The 25,900-nt window shown below is 42.3% G+C and overlaps 1 protein-coding gene across 2 annotated transcripts; it reads right to left on the bottom strand.

The window, feature by feature from the left end:
- Nucleotides 1–570: 570 nt before the first annotated feature.
- kcnn2 (potassium calcium-activated channel subfamily N member 2) lies at nucleotides 571–25,900 on the bottom strand. 2 transcript variants are annotated; one of them, XM_062412993.1, is made up of 9 exons: nucleotides 25,016–25,900; nucleotides 24,574–24,669; nucleotides 12,515–12,933; nucleotides 12,089–12,230; nucleotides 11,803–11,913; nucleotides 11,585–11,712; nucleotides 9,559–9,567; nucleotides 6,525–6,594; nucleotides 571–2,731 (listed from the first exon to the last, which is right to left on the bottom strand). In XM_062412993.1, exons 1-9 carry the CDS (start codon nucleotides 25,823–25,825, stop codon nucleotides 2,456–2,458), a joined length of 2,061 nt encoding a protein of 686 aa, XP_062268977.1. In that variant the 5' UTR covers nucleotides 25,826–25,900; the 3' UTR covers nucleotides 571–2,455. The 2 variants fall into 2 exon arrangements, with proteins under 2 accessions (XP_062268977.1, XP_062268976.1); XM_062412992.1 differs by lacking the exon at nucleotides 9,559–9,567 and adding an exon at nucleotides 8,922–8,929 and having other exon boundaries at nucleotides 6,525–6,631.

Below are 25,900 nucleotides of genomic sequence, written 5' to 3'. Positions count from 1 at the left end.
GCGAGAATACGGCTTGTATACGTCACGCTGTGCCCAGTGCGTGGACTCACAGGCGGAAAGATGACTGTAAGACAAGAAATAAGGTAAAAGATCTGCCTGAAATCTATAAATTAGATAAAACTTTTTTTTTGTTCGAATGGATTTTACTCAACTGTGCTAATAGCTGTATCTGTACATACAATTAAACAGGTACAATGGTTTTGGTTGGTTTGCATTCCGCAAGATGATATTTCCCAGTCAGATGTTTGTTCATGATGTGTGACAGCTCAAATAAATTCAGCAAAAATAATCAGCTGATTTTACCTCTATTTAAATAATGAAATAACATTTATAAGATCTCATCAGAGAGACGGCTGCCACCTGCTGTTCATATTTCTTAACAGCAACAATTCCACCTAACACAAAACAGAGCCATAATAATACAAGCTTACATTTAATATAATAAGAGGACAGTGAACCTTTATGAAACAGAATCATGAATAATCACACGTTTAATAAACTCTGTAATAAATATTGCAAGGTGTTCAATAAAATAGACAAGTGTCCAAGCTACTCTACCGAATTGCATATGAGATAAAAAAATTGCTGCACCTCTTTAACATCTCTAAAATTACATTATGCTACACCAGGTCAAACTGGATTTGGACCACACATTATACATATTATAGTTTGATGTAAATAACATTAGTTTCTTGCCCCCGAAAACACTTTTTCCTACTTGGTACAAATTGTCACCAAGTTTTAAAGAAAGGATACAGGCCTGTCAAATTGTATATTTTTATTGTTTAAGTCGCATACAGTGTAATCTCTCATTGGTTTCTATATTTGCAGAAGTTTGTGGACTGAACATCGGACAATTTCTGGACCATCTAATTGGCTTATTGGTGGGATGGTGGGTGGGCTGGTTGAACTGGATCAGTGCTGCTGATTTGGTGAGTGACCACCACATCTTCTATATGCTCTGTGAAGAGGTTACGTTATAACTACATGTCCATGATGTCCAGGGGCTTTATTGGCCACTCAGTTGATATGAAGATAGATGTATTTTATGACAGTAAAACCTTTCAACCTAAAACACGCCAGCCACTATAGGTAGATTTACCTGTTCTGCCTTTAAATACTGCTCATACAGCTCAGCCCTTCTAAAGCTTATGTTAAAATGAATGCAAACTTAATAATCGAATTAAAGATATGTATAATTCAGGGAAGACCAAATCAGCAATTTAATGTATGTATCTTATCTCCAGCCCAGGAAATATGAAACCAAATGCTGGATATGCTGAATCTGTCACTTCTCACATCTCTGTTGTCTGCTTAGTTGTAGGAGGTGTGCTTGTCCTCATCAAAATATATAAAAATAGGCATTTTCTTTTTAAAAGGTAGATACGGTCTCTGCGGGTTGTTGTTCAGCATTTGTTGTCACCCGGCTGGGATGACAGCAAGCATAAATAGCACAGGAGGGAGGAAAAGGAGGTGAGACACGGCAAGACAAGGGGTAATTACAGATTATGTGATCACTCAATAAATTTCTGTTGACTTCTGCAGGTCTAAGTTGATGCTTCTTAGTAAAAAAAACAAACAACAGAAAAGGGCTTTGACTTGATTCATCAACGTTATAGCCACGACTTGAGAACTGACAGTAATAAACCCATGCCCAAACATCTCAAATGTTCTTCTTTTTAATGAGCAACGCATCTTTATATCATATGTCAGTCAGCATTGAAGTGCATTGATTAAAAAGTAAGTGCAAGTACAGATTTTAATGCATTCATTTCGACTAGAGGATTAAATTATTTGCAATTGTGCCCCAAAAATAGTCATTCTACAGGGGCACTCTGCAAAAAGAAAACCGCTATAGTTGATGCTGTTTCTAACCTAAAAGATATATGCTCTTTTCCCCCTCATTTCAAGCTTTTTAACTTTCTCTGAGTGACTGTGTGCAGGAGTGATTTTCATCTTCTCCTGCTATCAGTTCACTCCAGACCGTCAAACACAGCACTTTTCCTCAACATCATCATTCTCCCTGACTGATTTCTCACTGGTTTGCTTTGAGGAGATCAGAAACTGAATCAAGCCCGCTGAAGCACAAAGTCTGTGAGAAGCACTATTTTAGTGCAATAGTTTCAAACTTGTTAAACCTTGCCACCTTAAACTGGCTACCTCTGCATAGAGATGGAGTAGAGTCCTTATCGCAGCCCCATCGATAGGCCTTTTCTACTGAGGGAAGCGCCATTATTTGAGGTCTTGTCACCAGAGCAAGGATAACAACATCTTTTGAGGTAATAAAAAACAAATAACAGCATGAAGTTATCCATTAAAATCCATCTGTCCCCAGTATCTTGGATTCTGTCATCAGAATTTTGGATAATACGTATTGAAACCATAAGGCTTTACGATAAATGCAACTTTGCCATATGATGGCAAAAGTCTTCCGTGGAGGCATTCCTCTTGGACTCTAGCTGCTCTCGGAGGAGGTGGGTGGTGCAGTGGAGGACGACCTCCGTCGGGACACTGACTGTGAGCGCTCAGGGCTGTGTTTGTCATAAGGCTGGAGCTGCACCTCCAGGAAGTCCCTGTGCTGCTGGCTGATGACCTGGCTGATGAGTCCTGGCAGAGCCTGCAAGTTACTCAATAGAGTCTCCAGCTTTGTCTCCAGCAAGGCAATCCTCTTCTCCATGTCCTCGCCTCGCTCGTTCAAGTCCGATATCATGTCATACATGATGTTCTGAGTCTGGAATGAGGGAGAGGAAACACACTTAACATCAGCATTTCCCAATTTGTATATTAGTAGCAAAAAGAATAAACATTAAAAACACAAGCTTCTTCAATTCCTTAGTAAATGGACAGTGTATAGCGGTCAGCATTATCAGATCATTCTAAGAGGAAAGAGAAGGTTCGCATTTAAAACACGTCCTGTTCAGACTTCAGAAAAATGTAAAGATGAAGATAAATGTGTTTAGAGATACCAACAACAACTGACACGAATATTACAAGATGCGTTCATGTTTTTTTCAGCTCTGTCTCAAGACAATACTCACATGTTCAGGCCTTACAGAGGTCAATGTCTGAAACAATTTCAGATAGTGATGGGGGACAGAATCCACAGTCTTCATATTGTGTTAAATGCATTTATAAGTTAATATGAACTGGCTTTCTACACCAGGACAGAATGTACTAAAGGCAACTAGAGTTCATTCCCCTATGGTTGTTTCCCGCCACCAACCAGTTTAATGCAAGATATTTCATTCACTCATATCAGGTCACTGTGACCTTTGACCTCTCACCACTGAACTCAATTAAATCAATCTCTAAGTGACAACTGGTACAAAAGGGAAAAAGAGAACAGTGATTTGATTTTTAACTTTGACCTCAACATTCTAATGAGTTTATCTTTGAGTCCACTGAAGTTTTGTACCAGTTCTGAAGAAATTCACCTGAGGTAACACATAAAAAAAACATAACAACAAAACCACTGCTTTTAAAGATATCCACAATATTTGATTACACCAGACTGTTGAGTCTTCACACCAACTTTGAGGGAACTTTTAATTGCATTGTTGCAGGACCTTGCAATAAGTCCATGTGCAATCCACTCACCACTGTACATATTCTCACACTGCACATATTTGTCCTGTTTTTACACTGCATATATATATATTTTATTCCATTCATATTTTCCTATACTTTGTATATTTCCTTACACTTAAGTGTTATATTTACACTTAAGAAACTTAATATTACGTACTGATGCCTATTTGTGACTCTTGCAGCTGCTGTAATATTGTAAATCTCATTTTGTCCTCATCATGGAAAGACAATGACCGCAAACAAGGGCCTTTACAGTGTAAGAACAGGCAATGGGGCAGGTATTCATTGGAGACAGAGCTGACGAGAATGTGAACCTCAGGTTAACGGCAAAAAGTCGTCCAAATTGGCTTTTACTATAGTGCTGTCATTGAGTCTATTGTACTGTAGACTGTATTGAGTCACTGTTTCCCAGTGGCTGTTCCATTCTCCTCCACTGAGTTGAGCAAAGAAGTTGGTTACATGATTTAAAAGGACCGGAGGAACATCGGAATAAGTTCATTTTTATGTTAGGATGAGAACCAGCACATTGTCTGTGTGATAATAATTGAACATGTCTCAAGAGTGCATGTTTCTATGATGCAGGCCTGGAGCAGACAGCAAAGGGGCCTGCTGACGTTGCACAACACCTTTTTTTCCTCTTTTGAATCATCAACCATCTGCTCACAGACTTTTGAAAAAACATGCCGTAACTGCAGTTTTGTAACTTCCAAATTACAGCCTTCCAAAATACTTAACAGCACACTGAAAATCTATGTCACACTGAGAATGAGGAGTGGGTGTGTTGCTTCCGGAGGGCGGTCTCTTAGGTATTATTCAGTGCAGGACTAATAATCTCTCACGGTGCGGAGGCGGCGCCGTAATCCATCACTTACCTCGTCCTGCTCTGATTTAAGGCTTGAATAATGGGATGGGTTGTTTATGTGAATCCACGAGTGCTGAAGTTGCACCGACGCAGCTCAACCTGACAGTTAATCTAATCCTTTGTTTCTGTGAAGATCGCGCAGTGGCCATGTATGAACAAATAATACATGATGTATGGATGTCTTCTTATTACTAGGAACTCAATACAGTATAACAGTGATCGCCCAATTTTAGAGCAGCTCTGGTTCTGGAAGTAGATTTCCCATTCATTTCTCCAATGAGGTGTCAAAAGATCCATAAAGAAAGAGTGTAATCCATAAAATGACCATGACCATAAAAGGGGCAAAGCATAAAAGAAGGAAGGAACTTCATATCCCATAATCCATTGCGAATGATCATTTTGCCACGACTTCCAGTGCTTCGTCTTAAACGTAGCCTTAATGTTACAATATACTGTAGTTGTCAGTTATCATCCAGGCTTGTTGCTACTACAGGAGCATATAACATTGTGTAACAATGTCGTAGCTTGTAGCAGGTCTACCTCAGATGGTAACAACATTACGGCTGGTAATCAAAATCTTTATTCAGAAATGTTATTTTCCCCTTCTTTTGAGCTCTACAGCAACCAGGCAAAGGTCTACATGCAGCACTGGGTTAAATCAAGCAAAGGCCTCATCTGTAAATCATGAAACAAAACAATACAGAGCATGAAAAGAGACCTTGTACACTGAGGAAACAAATATGCATAGAGGATCGGCTGTTGGAGCAAGAATCTATATTGTTCTACTGCAGCCCTACAATAAAACCAATGATGGACATTATCAACCTATAAAGAAGGAGGGGAAAGGAGAGAGGAGGAGATCGTTTCAATGAGCAGCTTGTGGGCATTTGTGCAATTTTAGGACATGAAGTTCATCCCGAAAGGTGAAAGAGAAGAAAAATCTGTGGAGAGAAACAGCATTCAACCAAATTCTGCATCTCTTCATTCACACCATTGACCACGGGAGAAATATGGTGGGAAAATAACCGGAATTTCTCCTTTATTTCACTAAAATCTAACTTGAATCAAATTTTATTCGCTGCTTCTCCTGTCATTGTTACTAACGGATAAATAGTGTGGGGTGGGGCGTGAGGTTTCTTCCAGCCTCCGAAAGGCGGGGGCCACGCCAGAACAATTTTTACATTGCACTGCAGTGGCGGTGCAGCTGCCAGTGATACGCTGGACCCCATTTAGCTCCATCTTCCCAGTGCGAGCAGGAGGCGACTGAAGCTACACTGCCCTCTCATGGCTTCAGGCTCTCACAACAGCGATAAAGAGCCAGCTGAGTGGCACTGGGCTGCACGCCACCTCATCTAATGTCACATCGTCCGCCTCTCGCCACTGTTTTACAGCACGAGGCGACTGGGCAATATTAACTACTACTTATCGTGACATACTGGCCTGAATCCAGTTTGACTGCGGTGTTCTTGTGAATGTCAAAGCCCCCTGCCCGTCTCCCCTCTCCTCCTTTCTCCCCTTCTTTCTCTGCCTGTAATTCTGGCTGAATCATCACATCAGAGTGTCTCCCTTCCCAGGTTACTGTTTCTGCTGTGTCAGGCTGGCGCAGTGCCTGGTCTTTCCCTAAGGTTTGTCAACTTCTGTTTGGTGCATCTGGAGACGAATATCAGAGAATGTATTAAAAGGGGAAAAACTGCACTGGGTCTTTTATTTATTTTTTTGGCAAACACACAAAATATTTTTTCCTCATCTGGTAATTTTGAGGGGAACATGTCCTGGGGATTGACATTTTAACTGTAGAATAAAAATGATGTTATTTCACACCCACAGGATCCAAAGTGGAGGTGAGTGCAGTGCAACCACAGAAGCATCACACAGATGTATCTCTGACACCCTTTGGAAAGCCTGTCTGTTTATTTGACACCTGTAGACTTTGATTATAGTAGAAAGCACGGCTAGTTAAGCGGGTGGACCAGCATGCATTGAATTCAGTCACACACAGGAAAGAAGCTTGTCAGGATAGTTACTCTGTCCTCGTGCACAGTGCAGCAGTAGACTGTTAGTTAGTCTAGCTTACCTTAGCAAGGTCCACTAGAGAGTTTGCTTGGTCATTCAGCTTGCGTTGCTCCATTTTAACACTTCTCAATCTGAACACAAGACCATTCAGAACCCAATGAATTAACGCTATCAGAGGTTTTATTTTACACTTTGCTTATTTTTTGAAAAATGTGTGCACACACAAAGGCATACACATGGAGGACACTCCCAGGACATGCACAAGACGTGTGTATAGAGAATGCAGGGATTGCAGGGGTCGGTCTGTTTGGTTGAGCTGCATGCAAGTGGAAAGGAGACCACGGAGAAGGAGGAGGAGGAGGAGGAGCAGGGGGAGCTGCCACTGGAGGGAGAATGAGAACAGCTCTACATCTTACTCAACCCATACATAACCTAAAGGAATGAGGAAAGGTCCTATCAGCTTACCTATGTAATGTAAATTGCATATATGAAGCACAATAGCTGCATGACATGTCAGATTATAAAACAACCAAAAATGGCTTTTGTAACCTACTGGTTAAATCAACTTGGCTCTTTTATCTAAAGTTAATTAATATTTTATCAACAGATATCAAACACTTTTAAATAAACCATTTTCTCTCTGAGAGTGTCCAGTACAAACATGAAACAAATGTGACGTCAGTGAGAAAAATCACAAGGGTTTCACTAATCCCTTTAATCAAAGCTTGTTTTAAAAATAATGTAATTTAAAGTAAAGTAGCTGTTAACTTCTACATAAAATAATCCATACAACAGGCTTTAATAATTAACATCTCCTGTTTAATTAGGCTTCTAAAGCCTGTTATACTTTTTCTCTCAGGGGGGCTAAAAAACAGCAACTGTGCATATTGTTTAGATTGCGATCACATATGGTTTCAAAATAGCAGAGGGTTTTTTCCGCTCCTAGACTTGCCCACACATGCTTAATTACACTGGGCACAAAAACAAAATATCATCATGAAGGCAGGGTTGCATACATTTCAGATCTTTTGAAAACACGGTTACTTACAATACAACTCGATGACTAACGGAGCCAATAATGCAGTGTGACGTGATCATTAGGTCGTGTAGGTTACAGTAATGATGAGCAGGGGGACGGGGGATTTGAGGGACCCCTGGGTGAGTCGGCTGATTCGCCGAGATTCACCCATTCTCATGCAATGCAGGATAATTTCTCAGTCTCCTGATGACAGACAGATGTGGAGCGAAGATGACAGGTCAGACCAACAGAGGGTGCCACAGGAGGCGCTAACGGAAAACTACAGGCAGGGGAACATGTCCTGACAACTGAGGACAGAGAGGCTTCACACCGAGCAGACTCTGAAGACAAGTGCAGAATGCTTGAGCAAAATATCACTTTTCTCAATTCATCAGTTGGATGCAAGAAAAAGAAAAGAAGGTGGTACTCGATTTAAAATGACGGGAGATAATAGATATTCAATGTTAGATGGTTTTTGGAGTTGATGTGAGACCTTAGTTAGAATTATACATTTCACAGTTGGATGACCAATAGCTGTCGGATGGGGTCAAAGCAGAGGGCAGCTGGAGGTCAAGTGGAGGAAGGCCCACCATGCTCTGTGTCTTTTATGTTCTTTGAGTCTCCCTCCCTCGGTCAATCACTCCTCGTGGGCAGTTGTGCTTTAGAATGGGCGCTCTTAATCTGCTCGCTATTCATCAGGGGGGAAAACAGCAACGCTAAGCTTTTCACTACCTCACTAAATCTGTTATGGCAATCTCAGTTAGTGCTATGCCATATTTACTACCCCCACGTCTTGCTTTCTTTGTCGTGACCTCCTTTTACCTCACCGGGGAAGGAAATGCTAATTCCTCCTCAGTGTTATGGACAGGGTGAACGTGCTGCAGCCCCCACCTTGCCCCGCTGTGACAGCTTCACGCCGCCGGTTACAGCCGCAGCCTCTCGGGCACCAACAGGATTGCTCGGAGGCTTTCCGCTGACCTTCCTCTCAGGTCACTTTCCTGTTTCAATCCACTGATCTCGGCGCTAACAAGCACTCACCCTCCTGCCTCTCCCTGTTATTCCCCCACTTTAACCTTGTGGATGGGAAGGGACAGCACTCCCACGGGGCAGGGGATAGTTAAACTCTACTCACTGAGACGCTTGACTTAGCAGCTGTCGTGGCCTAAAACACGTTGCAACGTCTGGCCAGCGGTGTGGTAAATCACGCAATCCAGATAACCTCAGGAGTGCTTCGAGTGTTTCTGTCACTAATTCTGCAAAAGTCCTCTTAGCGCAGAGATGCATGACAGCTCCGTGTCCTTCATTATTATGCTGTTTACAAGCTGTGATAACACCGGATCAGCGTCTTCACTTCTGTGTCATCCAGCAGAGAAATGGAGGAAATGCGGCTGCAAATGTAGTAAACAGGCGTAACAATGGTTCCACACGCCGAAAGACGACCCTGAGCCCTTATCTGCATGAGCATGACCGCTAAGAGTGTGTAACATGACTTGAGGGATAGTTGCAAATCATGTACTTGAGCTACACTGCAGGTCTGTCTCCTGTAGAGCTCTAGTCGTCATCCTTCGGTACGTGAAAGCACAGTTGGTTGGAGTTTAATCAGTGGCTTTCTGATTAAAGATCAAATTCTCATCACATCCATGCAGAAATGGAAAGAAAAACACCCTCCATCACTGATAATTGAAATTCACTTATTATGCATCTGTGGGCGTGTTTAAAAAGCGAGGCATTGGACTACTCAATGAAAAGGCGTGAGAGGTGTTGGCGCTGGTTATTTAAAGTTGTTTGGTTGCAACATGTACGAGAGTGAACGTGAGATTCTAGTGTGTTTTCATCAGATTAACATGATACTCGTCGTCTCATAGGAAAAAAAAACACTTTGTTGCATTTTAAATGAATTAATCTGGAAACATCTTTGGAACTTATTATTGCAGACTACTCCTTTTTTAAAGGGGCATGAATTTCACTTATCAAATGAGGGAGTGTAATTTTTGGTCACATTATTGGGTTCGAGGACAAGCTCTCGTTGGCATGCACACAACAGGTCTATATCTATACATGTGAGGCGAAGACTTACTTTCGAGCTCTATTGCATTGTGTAGACACAAACAGGAAAAAAAAAGGAAACATGAAGTAGACAAATGAATTATTACAACATCAGATCACATATTCAGATGGTAGAAATCTCTTCACGATCAAGTCTGGCTGCTGTGACCCTCGTCTCTAACGCTTTCCCCTCAACTCTGAACGCCAGCAACTATTATCCCTGGACTCGCATCTTCCTGCGACCGCTGCCTTATCTCCCTGTGTTTGTGCTTCTCGAAGCTGCAGCTTAGCTCACTCTCTAAGTCTTATCCCTTTTTCTCCCCCACACAAATGCTGGTTATCACAGTCCAACATTCCTGTAAACATCTGTAAATATCCGCCGACACACACGGCGGATCACATCACCTACGCTCCCATTTAGCACCTCACGTTCTTCACTCTTTTCCCGCTTTGACCAGAGGAAACTAGTCTGTAATGAAATCTAATTTGATGTCTGCTATCGCCTCATGACCGGTCAAGGCGAACTCTAGTCCTTATCCGACCATCCACTTCCTGCTCGCTGTCAGGCAACTTCCTGTCCTGCGCTCATCTCAATCCAGAGTGTTTTATAACCCAGGCTACACACAAGACGTATATCTCTGTCAGATAAAGGCTTCGAAGAACAATTCCTCACAAGCCAAATAAATCTTTATAAGATAAAGCTGTGACAGGAGCATGTGGGCACCATGCAGAGTCGTCGTCCTTGCACAAAGAGTGGGACGTGACTTTTTCTCATCGAATCTAGTTCTTCATGGATTTAACTGGAGCTCAGAGGGATTTCCATTTACAGGCTGTGCTAGAAAACAGGAGGTGGACATGACACGCTGTCACCACCGCTGCAAATCGCCACAACAAGGCAGCAAGGACAAAATGACGCGACAAGGCAACCACGACAAAAGGCTTTTTAAATGACACAAATTTGGATGCGGGGGGCATCAGCAGATGGTTTGTGTGCTTCTCAAACTTCTAAGCTAAAATCTTAATGTCTGTAAAACATAAATGTTCACAAGATTCATGAGCAAATCGAAGCTGTACACTGGAGACCACATATATATATATATATATATGTTCGACCCATATACGTACAGAAAACCACAAAACCAAACACTTAAAAAGGGGGACATTTTCTTTTTGTATAATAACAGAGTCACTGTTCATCGAGTTCTTTACTGCAGGAAACACGCCACAGATTAGACGTGCATGGGACCACTGTAGGTTGAAGAAAAACAAGCGTGAGGTGAGACTAAAATCAATACTGTTTTGGAGTTAGATAGGACTCAGGGGGTCACCGGGGACCCGCTCAAAGACTGGCTGACAGGTAAGTGTCCGACCAGCAGCTAGAAAAGTAGGAACCCAGATGTATCGGCCCTGAGGGCAGCCTGACATCTGACTCACAGCGAAAGAGACACGCAAGAGCCGATCTGACAGCAAAAGGTGAGAGAGAGAGAGAGAGAGAGAGAGAGAGAGAGAGAGAGAGGGAGAGAGATCAATATCATACTGCTCTGTGAATGCCGTATCTTGAGATATATTGAATTGGTTTTTCTTTTCAGTACTTCTGTAAAACTGAGGCTGCTGGGAGACAGAAACCTTCGTTCAAAGAAAGATTACCATATACCAAAATACCATTTTACACAGATTAAGTATGTCTCCTTCATACTGAGAAAAAAAGGGAATCACAAGAATTTCTTGTGTTTCAGGGATTAATATTAACATGGATTTAGCTCCTGGCAACTTTCAGCATTCCCTATGATGCTGAATAAAGAGGCCAACTCTTTACCAAATCTGCAAAATTCAAAGTTAGTCACGTCAGCTGGAAACATGGTCATGAGGCAACAATATCTTTCAACAGTATAAGCACATGTTTTTGCTACAGGTGTCAAACAATTCAGATTTCAGCTTGGTGCTGCATTGGTGAGTCATACGAACACGCTGCAGGGGAAGAAGGTTTGTAACCAACGTGAGTAGCGGAGGTCGGTTAATAGCCGGGGAGAGGGGGGGGGGGGGGGGGGGGTACCTACTGGTGAATGGCTTGGAGGAATTTCCTCTGGTGCTTCCTGACTCTGGCGTGGTCCATCTTCCTCACCAGTTTAGTGTTCTTGTAGATGAGCCACGTCTCCCTGAGAACATTCGCAGCTGTGTTTTTCACCTAAGGCGACAGAAGAGGAAGACAGGTCAAGAACGCAGACAGGAGAAAGATCTGCGAAGTCACTTTACCGAGCGTGGACTGCTCACGTACTCTTTTTGATAGCTGGGTGTCCATCATAAAATTGTGGACGTGTTTTTCAGCTTTGGTTAATTCCAGTTTCTTTGCCACCACAGCGACCACCAGAGCAGTGCAGCCAGCACCCTGTGGAGTAACAAGAATTGACCCACACAAATGTACAACGTGGATTGTCACACATTTCATTTGCTTGTCATAAAACATTAACAACATCTTAGACACAAAGGTGATGAAGCATCCTGTCAGTCTGTCAGCAAAAAGAAAAATTCAAACCCTGAAGCACTCAGTCTGAGTTTCTCACCATGATGCCAGTCAGCAGGCAGACTCCTTTCCCACAGTATGTGTTTGGGACCATATCCCCATATCCAATGGTAAGAAACGTGATTGAGATCAACCACATGGCTCCTAGAAAGTTGCTGGTTATGTCCTGGTTGTCATGGTACCTGTAATAAATAATAAATGGAATAGGTTGACGAACATTCATGTACCTGCAGAAACTGATGCACTCCTATTACTTTTAAAATGTTTGAATAAAGATTTAATCCAATGTGCATAAGACTAAATGAAAACTGCGGGGCTCTAATCTTTTCCTGCAGCATGTGTAAACCTTTCTATCTTAACGCTCAGAATAGAACGAGCTCAGGACTGTGTACATTATCTATTTTTATGCCTTATCTATGTTTCATGCCGGGCAGCGCAGCATAACGTGAGAAACGGATCCAGGCACCTCTCGCAAGCTCTCACAGTCCATGCAGCAATGATCCACAGCGAGATGGTGAAGACCAGCAGCACAGTGCCAGGACAGATGGTCATGAGGGTCTTCATCACGAAGCGTGTGTTAAAGTTAATCTTGTTGAGTGCCCCGATGCTGCGGGAGGAGGCGTCCGTGAAGAGCTTGCTGTGCAGCAGCATGACACGGGCGATGAGGTACAGCCGCAGGAACATGGGTATGGACAGGATGATGTCCACGTCCGCATCAGTCTTGGATGGCACGTAGGAGTAGGCCAGGCGCGCGGTCCAGGTGAAGGTGTAGTTCCCTGGGATAGGGTGGATGGCGCACACCAGGATCTCCAGGCAGATGAAGAAGATGCGCTCATACGTCATGGCTATCCTCCAGTCATCGGCGGCGTTGTCCACCATAAATAACTGCAAGGAAAGGGCAGGGTGAGGCTGATGGAGGGAGGAAGCAGGCTAACACTTTCATCACGGTGACACAGGCCGCTACAGGAAATCATTAAACCCATTAAACAATAAGTCACATATCGCCCCGGAGTCATTACCTCACGTTCTTGGGCCACATTTTTATAAAGACCTTCGCCACCTATATAATAAATAACTGTTATGATAAGGGAAGGACAAAAGGCTTTTTCAAGGCCAAAAATGGCCAATGATATATAGTGTTGAAGGTTATCTGATGAAGGTTATAAGACTGAAATATCACACCAGTGCTTTTATAGAATAAATTCTCCCAAGAATATCACTGTATTTTACAAGTTTTCATGTGGTTTTCCTTCCTAGTGGGGACCCGTTTTTCATATATATGTCTTTAAGAAAATCTTGAAAGTAAAAAGTAATTCAACATTTTAGATGGTTAATCGATTTATTGATTCATTTCTCTTATCAGCATAATAATAATACTCTTTAAAGTAAAAACAATGAAAAGATAATGAGCAAAATTTGAATCTTTGGGTTTAACAGGACCAGCCATAAAAGGATGACATCCTCGGCTCTTGGAAGTCATAATTTGAATAAATATGTCACTGGATAGATTAAACAATGAATCAGTACATTTATGGATAATAGAAATAATTTGTTATTTAAAACAATAACAAATCCAAAGATCATACAATTACTGACTGTGTGATTCATTTCGATTAAATTCACATGTTCCTTTTCTACCTAGCGGGGACCATTTACTACTATTAATGCCTGTAAGTATTTTAAAGTATTAATTATTTCAAGCCTTAAATCTGCATTTTTATTTTAATAATTGGCACAACAGATGTCTGGGGTGCAAAAAGTCAGTTATTTGAATCAATTGATTAGTTGCTTTAAACATAACAAGAATAAAATGTTTTCAGGTAATAAAACTGATGGATTTGCTTCTTGTCAACAAAACAACCCTTATGAAGATGTCATCTTGGGCTATGATTAGTTTTGATATAGTCATATTTTCACTATTTATTTTCAAACCACTAAATAGACTAAATAATGAATCTGTCTATTAATAGATAATGATAAAACACTAGTAGTCTAATTCAAAATAATTCAAAAATAATCGAATAAATAGCTCAATAGTCTTATTTCACATTCACATATTTAGCCCTCACTCTGTTTCACTTTACGTTCACACTTCCTGCATTTAAAAAAGTCTCATGTATTATCAGCCCTCAGAAGCATCTTTAACTTCAAAGTGTCGTAAAGACCAGAACATCTGCCGCCTCCACATTTGCATTAGCTTCCAATCACCTGGCCGCCCTGACCAGAAGGTAGCTCATCTCACAGGGGATTTCAGCGTGGATGGATTTCAACCCCCCCTCATCACTCTTCTGCACCGTGTCCTCTGTCATACGCCGTAGCCTCCTCACATAGTCACCTCTGCTGCTGCTCCCTTTCGCTCTTCCCCTCCCTCCTCTTCATCACTTTCAATCCAATACACAGTCATCTTGGGGCCAGAAGATTCACTGCTGGGTGCATTCACCCTGAACTAACGGGCTGAGGCCAGGACCACCATCAGCACGCTCATTCGCAGTGACCCCTGATCACACTCATGGCTGCTTCTCAATCCTACACTCTATATTTACCAGTTGCAGATTATATGCTATCAAACTGTAATAGCTTCCCCCTGCATTTGTCAAATATTTCCTCCCTCTGACATCCCGCCACTGATTTCCCTCCACAGCTGCTCGTGTTCTCTCCACTCAATCACCTCGAGGTCCTCTGCCTGTGTACGGACCGTCACGACTGGCAGTAGATATTTCACAAAATGCTGCTGTCAGCAAATTCATGCGAGGTTTCCTGGTGGCTGCGCTTTTTTCTTTTTTTTTCTGCCGTGAGAGCAGAAGTCTCTCAAACGGAGAGAAGAAGGAAACGCTGCACATGATTACATTTCGTCACCAACCTCCCTCGCACGCTTGGGTAGTGTATGATGTCCTGTGAAGAAAATATGCACGCATGATGTTTCCAAGCCTCATTGTGAACAACATTGTTACTCAGGTTTGTCCATCCGTCAGCTCAGCTCATTTTTAGAGTGTGCAGTTTGTCCTCTGCACAAATACCTGACCGCATTACATTCCGTGAGAGGGAATTTAATATGCGTTTTCTAGTTTCTAGGGGCAAAAGTGGAAAGGAAACGGGATCGAGCTCTTTTCGGTGAAAGTATTGAGAGCAAAAGGGCCTCTTTACACTTTTTATATTTTATTTCTTTCTTGTCTTGCAGGATCTACTGTAGGAGTAAACCTGCCACATGCAGAATACAACATTAACCAGCAGTTGCCTTCCCTATAATCTGCACCATGTGGTGAAGTTACATAGAATTAACCTGCGATATAATAATGCAGTTTTAGCCCCACCCGACCTGCTTTACTAATGGATGAAGCAAAGAATATTACGGACCTGAAGCTGCTCACCTTTGCCCCTTTGTCTTATTTAGTGACAGCAGCAATATCTGCTTTTGTAGCTCCTGGTTCAAAAATAGAGAGCAGCTGGAATACATGGCAAAAAACCCCCATCATTTATTTATTATGTTTTTTCAATGTCTAACTCGCGACTTGGGTCTGTTTAAAATTACTGTTCCATTATGCATGATAACAAAATGAACAATTTATTTTATACACGTTTTTTTAAGTTTGTAAATTGGGACTCAACGTCTAACTTGGGATTTGGACCCGTAAAAACGATTGTTCCATTAAGATTGGGTTTAAATTTAGGTTTAAATTAAGAAAGCTGTCATCCATCCTTCTTTGAGACTCACGCTGTATTGGGTAGGAAGCGTGGTACGGCCCTGGACAGGTCGCCAGAGTATTGCAGGGCAAACATATGGAGACAAACTAGCATTCACACTAACAATTAAGAGCATGTCTTTGGATATGGGATTCGAACTAGAAACCTTCTTGCTGTGAGGCGGGCCTTTAAACCTCCTCTCCACCCAAATAAAGCCCCTCAACTATGTAAGTCTGAAATATGCTGTTTATGTTGATTCATCAGTCAAAGGGCAGTTTTGATTCAATGAGACATAAAATGCTGGAGGCGCAGAACATGACTCGGCTTCTTGCCAAATAGTCTCCGTTTACTTTAATTTGAGGTTTCGCATTATAGCAGTGAAACAAAAAAAGCTCCCAATCCTGGAGGGCTAATGGGATCTGTGACCCAGATTGTAAATTTAGCCCCGATATGTTACATAAAAATGGAAAAGTCACATTTCTTGCATTGAAGAGAAACGTTTCCTATTCAAGGACAAAGAAAGCGGTAGAGAATAATCAATAACGCTGCGCTGTGCTGCCACTTTCCCCACAGACATACATGAACGCTCCACATGCTTCAGTCTGACAGCTCTGAAGACTCCGCACAAACTTCCCCGGACACACAACAGCAAACACTGCGCACTCATTAGAGCCTCTGAGCCAATTATGTGTCCAACAGCTACTGTACGAGAAACATCGTCTCTCAACAAGCTGGCACTTAGCAGCAGCAGCAGTGAACACATGTCCCCGGACAAACAGCGTCACTGCCCCACAAAAGACTCATTTATATTTATTCAAAAGCCACAATCAGTTTCCCCCAAACACAGAAAGACACATGAATTAAAATTTCAGGGGCTGTTGTTCATATCAAATGAGCGACACCGAGCTCCTTTAACAAACTGACATCTGTCAGAGAAGTGTGTAACCCTAACCACAGCTCGTCTTGTTCAGCTTTCCAGGCGAGTGTAATGTAGACATGGAAATGCAAGCTGGGGCTGCACTCTGCTGCGGTTGCTTACTTACAGAGCCAGGCCTCTGAAGCTAGAGCTATTGTTTGCACACAGCACAAGCGCACAGTTTATCTGACATTTTAAACAACAAACGCGTCCTGTCAAAAGCAGTTACAAAGTTTGTTACCTCAAAACAATGTAATTAAACATTTAAGCGGCTGGGTTGCATAAGGAAAGCCTACTTGGTGGGTAAAAGCAATTATGGTAATGGCTGACCTGAAATACAATACTCAAGGGCCCTTTACCTCAGAGCATCAAATATTCCATGCTAGCAGAAGCAGCAGTTATGACGGAGAGAGCGTCTCCGGTGGAAAAACATTAAACTGTGCGGTTTGGACCGTGTCAGAAACAGACACTTGAGTCAGGAAATGAAAACAGGCAGCTGACGAGCCAGGAAACTTTTAAATTAGTCACAGGACAGGACGAATCATTTGAACACCGCAAGTAAAAGCCTTTTCTATTTTAATTGAGCCAAATTAATGAGAGTTTAACATGTCTACAATGATTGAGGTCTGCAGTCTTGTAACCAGCCCTCTGATATGTGAGATTTTAAATCAACTTGAACAACTACAGTATTATAACCATATTCAGGTCTATGTGATAATCTGTGGATATTCTGCTCTATTCAAATTTAGTAAATCAATAAATGATGTTCACAGAAACCCATTCAGTTTCCACCTTAATCCTAGGCAGGTTTTCCAAACAATATATAGACAACCTAGAAACTATAAATAAATAATAAAGACAGGTAAAAGAAAAACAGTTCAAGAAAGAGGAGAAAATCCCATCTGTCAAAACCTAAAACACTGCATCAATACATCAGTTTCAAGCAAATTATGAAAGAAAAGAACGATTACATTTTAAAAGAAGTATTTGTATAAAGAGTTATATCTGTGGCGTCAACTCAAGCACTATATGGAGCAAAAGAATAAGGGGATCTGAGCTTCATCCTCTGGGGAACATGAATATCTTTACGACATTACATGGCAACTCATCGAAGAGCTGTAATATTCCTGAAGCTACGAAGCAAGAATATTAGGTATTGTGGGTTATTTTCAGACATAAATTTCCTTGTACAGAACTCATGTTCGTACAGAACAATAACACAGGTGAATAACACCACTCACATGTATAATGGCACTTAGTAGAGCACATCACACCACTAAGGCCCGTAAATTCAATCAAGCTAAACCAAATTAAACACACTGATTAGTATCAGTCCCCTAAATGTGCATGTTTTTTTTTATCAAGATCCATTAATTATTCCCTGGGAATCAAACAAAATGCACCATCTCACAATGTTTGAGTATTTCTGCTCCCTAATAGATTATTGAAAAACAAACTCCTTGGTGAAGGTAACAAACAAATATGTCTCTGATATTTCCTCCCTAACCTGAGCCTGAATGGAGTTTCGTCTGCAGGGTCAACCTAACAGTGGTGCTACAGAGGAAACATCAGGGGATCAGCAAAGTCTCAGAGCTTCATCCTCTAGGGAACAAGAATTTCTTTATATTTCATGCTAAATCACCCGAGAGCTGTGATATAACTATTATCCTAAATAATCCTATTATCCAAATCCTAAAGCCACAGAACTAGATTCCTCATTTGAAACGTGCAGCTGCAGGGGTAATGTGTCTTTCCAGACATGGTGCTCTGGAAAAGTTCCAACAAACACCAAGGTGGTTAAAACCAAACACAGGTAAAACAATTTCAATAGGGCCTCTCACCATTCGGTGCTCGGGCCCTAATAAATCAAAACTTATCTGCCTGATCAGGTACCAATAAAGGAAATGTTGAACTAATAGCATATTATTTTATCCTTGAGGTTATTTTTCTATTTATGTTTCCCATGTGGCCTTTAGAACACATGATTTATTACGTGGCCATGCTCAGACACATTTGTGACTCAGCACACACGGGGACATGTCCTCACCTCACCCCTAAAACTTAACCATTTAAAGGGTCCCCCGAACTAGAGACAGTCCTCCTCTGTATCCTCACAGTGACAACATAAGAACAAGGGCACACACAATAAACTGCTGCAGCGTGCAACACATCTCAGAGAGCAAACATCCTGGTAATCACTTCTAAATGAGGACAGATCCACTTGTCACAGGCTTTGAAATGCAGCTTATTTCTGGATGTATATACAGTCTTATCAGTCGGAGTGCAGGGCCTTCGCTCAGCATGTGAAAGTTTCATTCACGTCAGGGTGAGAGATAATGCAGCTGAGTCTCTCCTGAGGTCTTCCCCCGCCCGCCGCCGTCCAGCGTCTAAACCGCCCGGTCTCCGAGGAGCTCACCTGCGACGCCAGCTGGGTTGGTTACTGGTTTCACCATGCTCAATATAACTAATGGAGTCCAGCTCAATATTTAATCTGTGTAATGTGGAGATGGGAGCATATATCTTGTCACTGAGAATAAAATCGCTCAATCTCATTAGTGAAATAGGTTGAGAGGTTCCATGCAATTAGACATTAATGCAATGCTTTATTTATGATATCAAAGCGAGCCTGTAAGAGGCCACTTTGCTGAGTAAATCTGAAGCTGTTGCAGATTTTCTTTGCTTTTGTTTGTGAAATTGCGTTTTCACTTTGCTTGAATAGTTTCATCTCCTCAGGCAGAGTGAAACCTCTCCGAGCCAAAGAAAGGCCTCGTATAAATCTCTCTTTTGACCATCGCTGTTGCAGCCAAGGTAATAAACTAAAATCATCTTCATGTTAAAACCACGTGCCGGGCACAATTTACTAAATGCCATCAATAAATATTCTTTAAGATTCCCAGCTCTTGGGGAGGCGGAGTGTGTCTGTCCTTGAACGCCTGCATGTTCAGTGAAAACGCTGAGGTCACCAGCCAGTGGTGGTTATCTGACTCCGATCTGGAGTCCCAGGTAGAGGACAGATTTCACTGTGAGGAATGCAGAGCGTCTCCTGCAGTTACACCATATCTCTGACACAAACACACCACCCAGGGGCGGTCTGATGCGCACGGCCAAGTTTGGCTTTGGCAGGATCCACTGGCACACTTCGGAGCAGTGTGTTGTTATTTTATCTTTTGCGCAGATTGTCAAGTGTAATACTGTGCGAGTGTGAAACATCAGCGAGGATTTTTATCACAAAAGTACACATCAAAGACAGAGTGGCCCCAAAAGCATTTCCCATTAGTCTGAGGAATCTCTGCAGAACTGTCGTCACAACGCACAGCAGCAGAGAAAGGGCCTGAGCACAAATGCCCCCCCACCCTCCCCCCGAGCAAAACAACCTTTGATGTGAGAAGAGGAGAAAACTTTGAAAATGTCAGTTTCTGTCTGCTCGGGGGGGGAAATAAGGTGAACTCATCAACCATCTAAGCAGTGAGAGCAGCAAGATGCTTCCAGCTCAAAGCTCCTGTCGGACTCTGACAATGACAAAACAAAGTCAGGAAGGAGCTTCGGACTCTAACCTCTCCATTTCCACTCCGAAGTTCCTGCCTGTCAACGCACGCCTCTACCAAAGCTCAAAAGTCTGGAACCTCCTTGGGCGGATCGCCAGCTGCCAACAGTCGACATTACTGCGACTAAAACAGGCCGATGACATTTCAAGACGTATAAAGAGAAATGGGCTTCAGACTCCCGAACAATGCAAAGGAGGATTAAACATTAAAGGGGCTGAAATGTCCCTGGAAATTCAAAAAATACCTTGAGAACGCAATGCTGGGAGGCGGGGCTGAGACACCACCATCGGTCCCACATAAAAAACACAAAGACATCTTCAACACACACGTCAAACAAAACCATTAGCTCAATAAAGCAAATTTATCTTGAGGAACGACTCCAGTAGCAGCACACACACTTTTGCGACAGAAATTAGGTATTTAAACCACTGGCACAGGTGGATGGGGGTTCAGTGTCTGTGTGTGTGTGTGTGTGTGTGAAGACAGCCGGGGGGCAGGGGGAGGATGGGGGACATCTCTGAATGGTGGACGATGTGATGGTTTTGGGGTTTAGTTCCAGCATAGATCTGAGATTACAACTCATGAGCGATCACTGGTGCTAGGGCAGCTCCTATCTTTGATAAGAGGGTGTCATACTTTTAAAATATAAATGTCAAGATGTAGAGACGTCCAACATGGTCGACTCTATGCAAGCTTTGGCCACTAGGTGGCATTATGAGCCATGATCAACCGATAAAGTTGGTATTGAATGTGATTTTAAAACCATTGTTAATGTAATCAAAGAATATATCTGATTTAGATTACAGCTCCAAATCACATTTAAGTATAAATTATCACTTTATTTAGTATCTCGATTGTAGATGCTGATACAAAACTTTAAAGAATTGTGTAAGCGCCGCCTGTGTGTGTAAACGCATTTGTCTCTTGGTCACCCGTCACTGCAATCGTAGCACAGAAGATCCCTCAACAATTCAAATGACAGCTTGTGTCCGACTTCTATCGTGTCTGACCTGACCTTTGGAGTCTTCAGTCACTCTGAGGAGAAAAAACGTTCTGTTGTTATAGCCCAGAAAAAATGAGAGGGCAGTCTTTACTGAGTTTGACAAGTAAATCAGTTGTAAGGGGCCCGGAGTGCTGGGGAAATATTTCATCATCTCGACTCATGCCTCGACAGTGTGTCTGACAGGCATCTGTGAGTACACATGGATGTGCATGCATAATCTATTTCACTGCAGGGGCAAAATTTCCCTCATGGAGGAGAGCACTTTGGGAACAACTCTAAAGTGCATTTCTTTTTTTAAACCTTGTGGGGGGTTCACAAACAAGCTACTTTATACTGAATAACTCAGAGGACGGTGCAATAATGCATCCAGGTGATGAGATGAAATAAGGAGTCATTGGGTTTGTGTTTGGTTAAGAGGAATTCAATGTACAAAAAAATATTCAGTGGCGGAATAAATCAATCAATCAGAATGTATTTGCATTGCCCATATTCACAGATCACAATTTACCTCATAGAGCTACAACGTGTGACATCCTCTGTCTTCAACCCTCGACCAGAGTGAGGAACAAGTACAAAACCCCCTTTAAACAGCGATAGAAACAGAATCTTACTAGAAGTATTTCAATGTTTAAGAAGCGTACAACCATTTGGATATTTCTATTTCATGACTTGTGAGGAGTCAGTTATCTCACCATTTAATTATGTTTTACAAAATCTGTACTTTTAGAAAATAACCAGTAGATGAATCCGTAATGAAAAAACATTGATGTTTGAGGCTCTTTAGATAAAAGGGGCTTCAATTACTCCTCAGCCGACATCACTCGGACTAATGACTGATGTTATGAACTGAGGGGCATGCAGTTTGAAGGACACTGTTTACCAGGCAGGGAGATAAAAGAGAAAGGATTAAACAATTAGTCCATTAAGTGATGAGTCAATCAACAGAAAATGAATTGACAACTATTCTTATGATTGCTTAATATAAAATACAAAACTCTCACTTCTTTAAGCTTCTCTGAGGATTTGGTCTGTTTGAATAAGCTGCTTTTCTCTGTTTTGTACCGCAGTGACTTGAATTTGAGGTTCTAAATCAAATTACCTTCAGGTTACAGTGTATTTTAGGCCTTGAGGCGATGTTCTGGTCTTTAAATTTGACACATCAGTCTTCAAAGTCAAATGAAATGTGTGTCGAATCACATTTTCACGTCACGTCAAATCAAATTTTTCAAACATTCTGGATCAGTTTAAAGTCTGAGTTCAGCAGCAAGAAGCATAAGCTCAGAAATTGTTAGGGACATCACTTTTATCACCTTTGTGTGTGCATGTGTGGGTCATTAGCCAGTGTGCTTGTGTGTGTCTGTGTGTGTGTTTGTGTGTATATGTCAGTCTGTAAGAACCAAGTAATGACAGATTAGCAACTACAGGCACAGATGCCCCTGAGGCAGGAGAGCAAAGGAGCAGCTGGTGCTGGAAGTTGAAATATAAACACTATGAAGTGAAGTTAAATAGTGAGACAGAGTCAGTTTCCAGGATCTGGATGATAGTTTGTGTCAAACGACTTAATGAACTAGAAGACGGCCCTCATAATCAACTTTAGAGAGATGCAGCAGGAAGTGAGCGAGGCTGTGGTGACGCGACAACGTTTTCTGATCCATTCAAGTGCTCAGGCTTTCCACATCTGAATGAATTCTATGTAAATGATTGTGAAGAGAATGAAAAGTCTATTGCGGTAATCAACTCTGAGGCAAACAATGGCTTTAAATTAAGTTTTCTAGGTCAGCAGAGGAGGAAATGCCTTTATTGTGAGGAGGGAGCTATCTCGGATGAAAAATGTTTTGGATATTGACGTGACTGTCAGAGGAGTGTGGATCAAAGAGGTTTGAACAGCCTTCCTGTGAGTTAAATCTGCAGCAACTGACAATGAAAGAAACAGAAAGAAAATAAGCTTGTTCTAGAACTGAAATTAACATTTCACCTCACCTGTGATGAAGGAGAGGAGGCGGATTCACACACATTTATACTGTGTAAAAAGAGATGATCTGAGCTTTTTAAAAAGGGGTTATATTCCCCTTTGTGTTTCAGTGTCCCAGTATAAGATTACTGTCGTGGTGGCCTTTAGTGTGTATCACTATTAGGTATTTAGGGGGTTTATTGTGGACATAAATATTTGTCTGAATTGAACACAATCTGTTATAAAACTCATTAAATAAATAAAAAAATACACTGAAGAGAAAAATGCATCTTTTTCTATCTAAAAGTCACTATAATCTTTCCATTATTTAGCGTCAAGGAAAGTTTGTCCAAGCAAGAGGTGAAAAAAACTGGGTTTATGAACTGAATAATTTACACGGGATTAGAGGAAAAGGTGCGGAGGCCGAGGGAGGCAAGAAAGAATACGATACTCTCATGCAAACTTACAGTATAGGCTCTCTTATTTGTAAACGGCTACTGGGAGCTGACTGCGAGCAAAATGGAAACACTTTTGTTATGCATTGAAATATGGTAATGATGCCTGTGCATTTTCTATCATTCCTCATAAAAGAAAGGTTTACAATGAGACATCTGAAGGGGGCGACACATTTTACTGTTGGGCTATTTCCATGATTGATTCTCCCCCGAGACGTGCAAATCCTGAATATACCAACAAGGCTGATGAACATATGCTGTTGCTGAGGCCACCTTTTAATTTTTTTTATCCAAATTGAATGTTTTTTCTGCTTCACAAAAACCTCGTTCCACATCCAGAGTGAAGAATTAAGATCAAAAAAAGATGAAACCGCTCATTGGATATGGCTAAAAAAAGCTAAAAAAAGATTTGAAAAAGAGAGGGTAACATACATCCACCCTGCAGAATGTGGTGCAATTACTATTGTGACTGCTCAACAAAGACATAAGTGCTGAGCAGAAAGAACTGTAAGTATTGCAACACTGCTCTGAGGCAGGATCATAAAATTGTCCGAGAGTTGGAGCATCTCAGGGGAGGCTCACAATCCATATTCATCCTCCAAACACAGTGAGGAGTTTCTAAATTGTTTCAAAAATGCATAAGAAAGCGTTAATGTGGCAATAAATCAAAAGGTGATCAAGGCATGGAGCACAAACCCCACCGCCTCTTGATAGAGACTGGAACAAAACACAAGACATTCAATCTAAGAGCGATGGAAATGAGAATAAAACTGTGTCCCTGCTGTCAAGATAAATTCATGAACAATTACACTGTACCATGCTGCGGAGAATCTGCAATTCAACACTTCACTTTGTTACATTGGCAAATCAATATCTTTTTTTGGTTGCACTTTTATAGCTATGTAGAAATATGAGTGTTTATTAAATGTAAGGAGTCGTGAAGAGAAGAAAGGATGAGAGTGGTGCTTCATTACCTGTATCTCTCTGGCGTGGTAAATGATAATCAGCCCCAGGAGGATGATTGTAGAAAGGCTTATCAGGCATTTTAGAGCTAATGAATACAGGGACTCCTGGAAAAGAGCAATAACACTATAGCCAAACAACACACAGCATCATGACAACTCTTCAAAATATGCAATAATATGGAAAGAATACACAAAGGTGGTTGAGAAATTTAGCTTCTGCAACAAATCCTGACATGACATCTTCTACTGTGGGGTTCCCATTCATGGTTGGACAGCAGTGGGCCCTTTGGCCTACATGTGACTACATGTAGTTTCTAACGACTCCTGCTGCAAAAGTGACAGCCCGCTTTTCCTTAACACTTTGGAGTCAGAAGTTGTTATGTGCTCCCTCAGTCACAAGCCACTAAATTAACTCTGGACTGCACAGCATGAGCTCGGAGAAGATACGCACCTTTCCATAGGCTCCCCATGAGAGTTCAGTCTCTATAACCATAACAACGATCCCAAACATCCCAAAGATTAAAGCATAGTCGCTGAGACGCTTCCTCTTCTCGAACAGGGCCCTCCGGTGCCCGAGCTTCTCCCCAATGTTCTGGTTCTTCTTCTTCCCCGATTTGCCGCCGCTGTGGCCGCAGCCTCCCCCCGCGTCCCCCGATGCGTAAGGCATCAGGGTGGTGGAATTGTTCTCCGGCTTGGACGACAGAGGTTCCGACGCATCCGCGGCTGAGATGGGCTGCAGTGGCTGGGACTCGGAATCAAACTCGTGTATGTTTCTGCGGGACGAGCTCAAGTTGCTCAGCGGACGCATGACGCCGCCGTTGTATCTGCAGCTGCTCATGGCTATTTCATTGTAGGAGTTACTGTCTTTGTGGCCGCTGCCCAGGCTGCCCCGACCGCGGCACTGCTGCTGCTGCTGCTGATGGTGGTGAGGAGGAGGAGGAGGAGGAGGAGGAGGAGGCGGAGGATGGTGTCTGGATGAACTACCATGACTAGAAGGTGTGAACTCGCACACGCTGTACTGGCAACCTTGCTTGGAAGACGTCTCCGAAGGTGTCCTCAAAGTTCCCACAGTGGTCGGCGACGTCCCGCGAAAGATGAGGCTTTTCCGCGCGTCACAGGTGCAGCTACTGCAGGTGCAGCATCGGTCGTGCGGCTGCTTGCCGAGACGGTCCTCCCGCCCGCAGTAGTGCTGGTACTTACAGTGCTGGAACTGCTGCCGCTCAGGGAAGAAATCGTTGTGCAGCTGCAGGGGGGTTTCCATGTCAGTGCTGCCGTTCAAAGCAGCAGCAGTCGGGCACCACACGGCACCCGACGAAGGGCGTTGTGGTGCTTACGG

Source organism: Platichthys flesus, chromosome 19 (assembly GCF_949316205.1).
Source record: "Platichthys flesus chromosome 19, fPlaFle2.1, whole genome shotgun sequence".
NCBI lineage: Eukaryota > Metazoa > Chordata > Actinopteri > Pleuronectiformes > Pleuronectidae > Platichthys > Platichthys flesus.
This window is presented reverse-complemented; position numbering and strand designations above follow the sequence as displayed.